At 28.8% G+C, this 7,546-nt stretch overlaps 1 protein-coding gene across 1 annotated transcript in view; it reads right to left on the reverse strand.

Moving 5' to 3' along the window:
* The window catches only part of LOC107457090 (acetylcholine receptor subunit alpha-L1), a gene marked incomplete in the record, with an annotated part of 12,224 nt that extends 11,023 nt beyond the window's left edge, over positions 1 to 1,201 (reverse strand). The window contains 1 exon segment of the mRNA XM_071183242.1: positions 969 to 1,201. Coding sequence (XP_071039343.1) covers positions 969 to 1,035 — 67 coding nt within the window.
* Positions 1,202 to 7,546: the final 6,345 nt, after the last annotated feature.

Below are 7,546 nucleotides of genomic sequence, written 5' to 3' on the forward strand. Positions count from 1 at the left end.
AAATGGAAAACCCCTTTCAGATTTCTGTGCAGAAACCTCTGTAAATCATTGGCTTGATTGTGGAACTGGCAAACGTCATATTTGATTCATTTAAAAAACGCAGTACCCTCGGATAACTTGACATTCCAGATAACTTGACCCTTGTCATTTAAATTATTTCATAAAAAAAATACTAGGTTACTATTAGTAACCTAGTATTTCTTTTATTACTGTATAATGTAATCCTAGTAACGACTAATTCATTGTGCAATTTATATAAATGCTTGTAATAAATAGGAGAAAATTATATTTTTATTTATTTAAAAGCGACGGGTTAGTTTCAACGGAGGACGGGTGCATTGTTGGACAAGCCGTCCTCGGGGACGGGTAAAATTTCTAAGTTTTTTCGAGCCCTGTAGTACAGCAAGTAATGGAGCATTAGGATGAGCTGAGATAGAAATAATTTTAATACTTCTGTTGCTTACTATGCTGAAATGTTCCGAACTCATACTCTTGGTAATTTGTGTAATTTAATAGGTGATGGACAGATTTAAAGTGTTAGTTAAATTGAATACATAAAGAACTTTGACAATATCGTGGTCATCGCTTGGAAATAGTTAAAATTGAAATCAAAGTGCTTTCGTTCGAGTAAAGTAGCGAGAAACAGCAAGACGGTAAAAAAAAAAATTGTTTAAAACTAATTAAGGTTGGAGAATTGGAGTATTCAGATGCAGTTGCGCAGTATATTTGGCTTTGACCAAGCTGATCGATAAAGGCGGCTTCTTTATACATAAATATCGCCATGTTTGATAAGTACAGCAGTAAAAATTTCATACTTTTGTGAGGTATTTTGTTTCAAAACTTATGAAAAGATGAAAAAATACATTTAAAATATTGCTGTTAAATTATTTCAAAATTAAATACAGAAATTGCAGCTTTTAATACAGATTAATTATGAAATTAAGATTGGAAAATTCTTTAAAACTTACCATTAACTTTGGAAATGAAAAAAAGGAAGACAAACGGTACAAAAAATTTCAATATCCCAGACATCATGTAACTCTTCTGAAAGGGAACTAAATTCACTTAATTCCTAAAACGAAAAACCTCCTCTTATAATATAACAAGTTATTTATATCTACCCTATTAACTCAATTTTTGAAGATTCTAGTAAAGATTATTTTTTAATTGATTAAATAACCTATTAGTTTGAAAACTACTTAAGATATGGACAAAAACATTGAAAGATGGTATCAATTTTATTTTTCACCTGATTGCCTGACATCCTTCCAGAAAACGATCTTGTGAGGTTATCGGTCACTTCAGATTTTTAACGATAAAATTTTTGTATTTCAACTATCGAAAATATCAATAGTAACTTAGTTACTTATTATTTGAAATGAAAGATGGCTAAGGCACGCCACGCGCTGAAGTGACATTGAGGTAACATTGCGACACAGACGCGAAAAACTAGCCAGTCTTTCAAAATAGAACAGCCACGCGCAGAAGCTGAAAAGCAACAAAGTTGCACGTGTAACGTGCGTTATTTTTTGCTGGTGTCTCATCAGTGTTGCGTGTTTAATTGTGCTTACAGCCAGATATTCGATATTTAACCCCATCTCTGCAGAGGCGATGTTAAGCAAATTTGTTTTCAGATGTTAATTAATATTCTGATGAAAACTAATAATTTGTGACTTTTTAATATTAGTTGCACTATTTATTTATTCACAGAAGCATTTTTTTTTTCAATTAATAGCTGCTTTAAATAATTGCTTCAAAATACCTAGAGTATGTAACTTATTTCATTTAGTACCTATTACCAAAATTGATTAAGCATCATTGAGGTCATTAATTGTTTGGCGAATTTAACACTTCTCTTCAACCGATTAGTACTATTTATTCAGTAATATTGCTTTTAGCGTAGCTTATTTCAAATTCCAATCAGTATTTACTAAAATTAATTAAGCATCAATAATAAATACGGTGATATATTCTTCTAAATGGTTTAGTATCATTTCTCTATTAATTTCGATTTATAGTACATAGCACGTTTTAATTTTTTATTTCAATTACTATTTATTACCAAAATTAAATTAATTTAGCGTCGATAATAAATTAGATTTTTACGTTTCTCTTATACGAATTAGTTCCATTTTACCTTTAACCTTCTTTTTACTACAGAACTTATTGATTTCAATTTGAACCCATTACTAAAATTAATTAAGCCACATTAGAGTCAATAGTTTAGCAATTTTTCAAGATTCACTCAAAAGAATAAGTACTTTTTTCCATTAATTTTGCTTTCTAGAACACAGTTATTTTTTAAATTAAATTATTATCTAATAACAAATTTAGTAAAACATCATTAGCGTCATTAAAAGTATGGCAAACCGTTATGTATCTCCTTTACGAATTAGTACTAATTTAATACCTAACTTTTTATTTCAATTACTGTCGTTTTTAAGTTATTTAGTTTTATAGATTCAAATTTTAAAACGTTACTACAAGCAAAATAATAGCCAGATAAAAAATAAAATATTAACAAATAAAGATATTTTTAAAGCATATCTACAAATTAATGAAAGGACAACAATTTACTGAAATTAAATTACAAGAAAAAATATGATTTATGTAAGAACAAATTGAAATCTTAAAATAATTATATAAAGTATAATATTATTAATAGAATTCGTAAAAAATCGATAATCGTTTAAAGATATACTCAGTGTATAATAAAAATATAAACACAAAATGGCGAAGTAACGTCACCTCAAACTTTTTTCCGGTGGATCCATATACCTCCGTTAAGCGGACATTCATGGGACCAAAAAATTTGTCCGTTAATGAGAGTTGTCCGTTTACGGGAAGGGTACCCTAATAACGAAATTTAACACCGTAAATTGTTTTCAGAATATTCTCAAAGATGTAGAAATAATTAAATAATATCTACAAGGATACTGTAAATATCTACAAGAATATTTATTTAAACAATAAGAAAGATAAAAAAGAATATATAAGGAAGTTTGATATAAATACATAATTCTGGATGTAGCTACAGATAAATAAACATAATTTTCCTATTAGCATAGATACTCAAGTTAGACATATGATAACAAATAGGAGTGTACTGTCCTCAGTCCGTTTCTATTATTAGGTTCACATCTCCTTATACCTACTTATCATTAGATAGGGAACATGGTTAATACCTCCTTGGAAAATAAATCTCCCATGATTCATAGAAAAAAAAGTAATGCATCATACCTGTAAGTCATGAGGACCTATGGAGATGGCTATTCACAATTGATCAGCTATCAAGTGTCTGAATAAATGTTTCATTTATATAAACACCTCAAAGATTATACTTCTGTTCTCTTTTCTTTACCCAGTTGTGTTAAATACAGTCTTCAAATTGATAAGAAAATTAAAGAAATTTTCAATGGGGTAGAAGCATTGAGAGAAGTCATTTCAACTTGAGGGGTCCATAACCTGTGCGGTCCAGATGAAAAGATCAAAAGATGCCGATGTCAGAATTATTTCAGGAGTGCAGTACCATTTTCTCTCCTTTCTTTACAAAGATAAGGCAAGGTGACAGGAGAAAGATTGATTTTTCGGTGGTGAAATAGCTTAACAATATTTTAGTTATGGATAAGGCAAAAAGTTTTATTTTTTTAGCTTGCAATTTATTTAAAAAAAGTAGTGTCCGGTTTGTAGAGATAAAAAACAACGTTTCAGGATCAAAATGACTGTCCGCGTCCGGTTACGGGAGTGTCCGCTTTACGGAGAACGTACGTAGTGGTTTATTCATAGAGGATTCCCGGGGAATTAAAAATATGTCCGTATTGAGAGGCGTCCGTTTTGCAGGAGTGTCCATAACAGGAGGTTTCACTGTATTTCTTTTCTGAGCATGCGTGAAAACTGCAGCTGTCGCTCCAGTGTGTGGCCTGCCTGAAACAAAGTTCTATCATTTCCTTTTTTTTTTTTTTTTTTAACTTCATGGCCTTTGTTATCACTTTTCAAATATAAAAACCATTAATTTATATTTAAATTATTATTTTTTAGAAACTATTAATTTAATTTATTTCAAAATTTTGTATTTCGCATACATTATTATTACGCGGTTTCATATTTATAAAATATTTTTACGACCTATAGCTCAAATTTATTAAGTAATTAAAAATATTTAATAACTGAAAACATAAAACAATTATTTATATTATATTTATTTTCTAAGAATACTTTTTGGATAAAAGAGTTTTAAAACCCGAACTTAGGACAGCTACGCGAACTTTAGTATCCTGCAAATATTTGTTTAAGATTGTTTTTCGAAGACTTCCTCATCGTAATATGAAATTATGCTTTTTTGCGAATGATATGTTCCTTTTTATAACTACTGTGAGTTTGCAACTGTTACTTATGACTGTTAGGCCTAATTTAGCCAGCGGTTAGGTCTAAATCAACCTAAAGCCAGCGCCAGTGATGGGCATCATTCATGAAAATTTTATTCATGACTAAATTTATTCAGAATAAATTTATTCTGAATGATTATTCATATGAAAATTTAGTCATTATTCATCATTCATTTTGCAAATGTATAAAAAATTTTGAAAAATGATTGATGAATAAACTCATTAGTCATGACTAATTTTTCTGAATAAAATTTTGAATAACCAGCGAAAAATGCAATCGATATGTCTTTGTCTATAACGAGATGCAAAACATCGTTTCTTCTTAAACGTCTTATTTTTGAATTTAACTATAAAACTAAGACAAGTATGAATATTTATTTTTATGTTATTTTAACTTACTCCAGCGCAACATACTTATAGTTGCGCTAAAAAATAGGTTTATAACAGTTTAATTACTTAAGTTCATTTTAAAATTTTGTTCTAAAATCTATAAAACACAATTACTTATAGTTTTTGAAAGCAAACGATAACCTTATTTTAAATTTTAAAATAAAATTTTAACTTAAAAAATTAAACGCTTTTTTGCCATGTAACCATATCTCAAAAGTATGCATTATGTTAGACAAAAGTAAATTTCTTCAAACATTATATAAATATACTTGAAAAGAATTTGTAGTTGCCATAATCGTAGTCAATTAGAGTATTCCTAGCCCATTTTTGTTGATCAGTGAAATTATTCAGTTATTCTTGACTAATGAATAAAGGATACTGATTGAAGAATAATGAATGATTTATTCTTTATTCAAATTATTTCTGACTAATGAATAAATATTTATTCATTATTCAGATTTTAAATAATTATTCATCATTCTTTATTCATTATTTTGAATGACAAATGCCCATCTCTGGCCAGCGCCATCGGATTTTGAAAATGGCGCAAAATGCCAATATGGAGAAAAGCCACAGTTTTGTGAAAATGTAAAGCTTTTGAGGTATAATTTCTTAATATTTAATAACTTACTAAAATGTTGCATTACCTGGGTTCAGAAAAATTTGAAAAACACCGAGAATAAGGCAGTAATTAGGATAATTTTCACGTGGGTGGAAAAATGCCGCCAAATTGGCAATTTTTAAAAAAATTAATAACTTATAAAATATTTAAGTTATTTGTCTGTTCTAGGGCCCTGATAATTCTTTGTGACAAGATTATACATGTAGTTTAAAATCATTGCATTGCTTCAAGTGTACGGCACTTAATCTATGGCTTTTTTATTTTCCTTGGCGATAGAGCGATTAATGGACTTACCTTCAATGACCACTCGTTACGCGAAACCTCATAAGTCTGCGAAACAATATGTAGCTTTTAAGAATGTAACTTTTTCTAACATTCTAAAATTACACAAAACATTTAATCTTTGATGACAAAAGTGAACAATTGTAATTTGTACTGTAACCATTAAAATTAAATATTTTTTTTAATGCTATCAGCAAGAGCCGTGATGATTCAAGGAATTGAGTGAATGAATGAAGTGATCTCCCAATTAAGTGATCCAGGTTCGAATAACAGCTGTGGCTGCTCCTAGAATTCTGCTCCCGACTTGCATCAGCCATAGTGCTGCTAATGTAAAATATCTTGAGATGGATCAATCATTGATTAGAATTCTCCTGACTTCGGGCAAGCAGTGGAAAGTTTTCTTGGTTTTCCTGTCCACGTAACGTAAATGCGGGTAAGTTCCATCAACCTGATGTTTGATCCAGTAGCTCCGTTGTTTTCTGAATTGGCTTCGAAACACCAAGCTTACGGAATTGATCATTAAAAGACATAAACTCAGAATTGGGGTCAGTTGTTTAATGCGGATATGATGTGAAAAAAAATATGCTCTCAGTTGATAAAAAGCTGTAATTCTAGCATGGAAACTTGAATTATGATGGAAATAAAGATACCAAATCTTGCCAATCTCTGGGTTTTATCTTCATGTTTATAGTTTCACGTAATGTTTGTTTAAAAAAAATCGAACCACGCTTATTTCCACTACATTAATGAGATATGAAATTCCTCCATAAATCGCGATTTTTTGCTTTTTTAACTTATTTTTTCCTTATTTATTTTTATCTTTTATCATTTATTTACTTCTCTAATTTTTTTTATCACTTCTCATTTTTATTCTTATCATAGCTCCAAAGATGTTGAAAATAACCACTCTCACAAAAAGTTTTCTACCGCAAACTTTTTAAAATTTATAAAACAAAATGAAATAAAAAGTCATAACTTGATCAAAGTTTACGTCAGAGGCTGAAAGTGTGGATTTTCCAGAGTGACTTAATGAGGAATTTTTTAACTTATTTATCATTGCAGAGTTATAAATTTTATCAAAGGAGTATGAAGCAGCATTTAAAAAACATTTTGTGAGTTAAATAATTTGCTACTCACAAAATAGTCTTCCTAAATGTTTTTAAAAAACATTACCTTTATAGTGTTTTTTTCTTCTTTTTTTTTTTCATTTTGCATATTTTTATATTATCTTTTTTTAAAAATTTTAAACAAAATTTTAAATGGTCAATGCTAAATTATATGAAGCTAAAAGTGTTAGGAGGATTAAAAATATCAATAACTTTTGAAGAAAAAAAATATTTTCCCAAAACTTCTTAGGGGTTTAACTATTTGAATATGAGTGCGGTAGTTTATTGTGCACGCAGATTTATTTATTTGGAAAAAATATCTTTCGGCAAAACAATAGTATACAGAACAAAAATTTCTCTATAAGTCAGAGTTTAATATTTAGTTAATTAAAAGCTAAAAATGACATTTTAAAAAAAATTCTCACAATCATTGTAACTGCATCAGTAACTTTTGTTGTTAAATTTTTACATAAATGATAAAAATTAGAAGTTATTCTTTCTTAAGTAACTGAAAAATGCTCTACTTTAATTTAGCTCATTAATTCTTTTTATGGCCTCGTTTATATTATTTATTTATTCTTTTATATTTTTTTGTTTCTTGTGCAAAAGTTATAAGAAAACTTTATATTTCCATATAGAAGTAATTGTCACTAAGAGATGGCAGCATAATAAGTATTTACGGATTTTATTTTAAAATATTTTCTTGCTCCAATAAACCTGTGCTGCCATCTATTGCACTTAAAGTAAGAATTTGTCGATCA

This window comes from Parasteatoda tepidariorum, chromosome 7 (assembly GCF_043381705.1).
Source record: "Parasteatoda tepidariorum isolate YZ-2023 chromosome 7, CAS_Ptep_4.0, whole genome shotgun sequence".
NCBI classification, from domain to species: domain Eukaryota; kingdom Metazoa; phylum Arthropoda; class Arachnida; order Araneae; family Theridiidae; genus Parasteatoda; species Parasteatoda tepidariorum.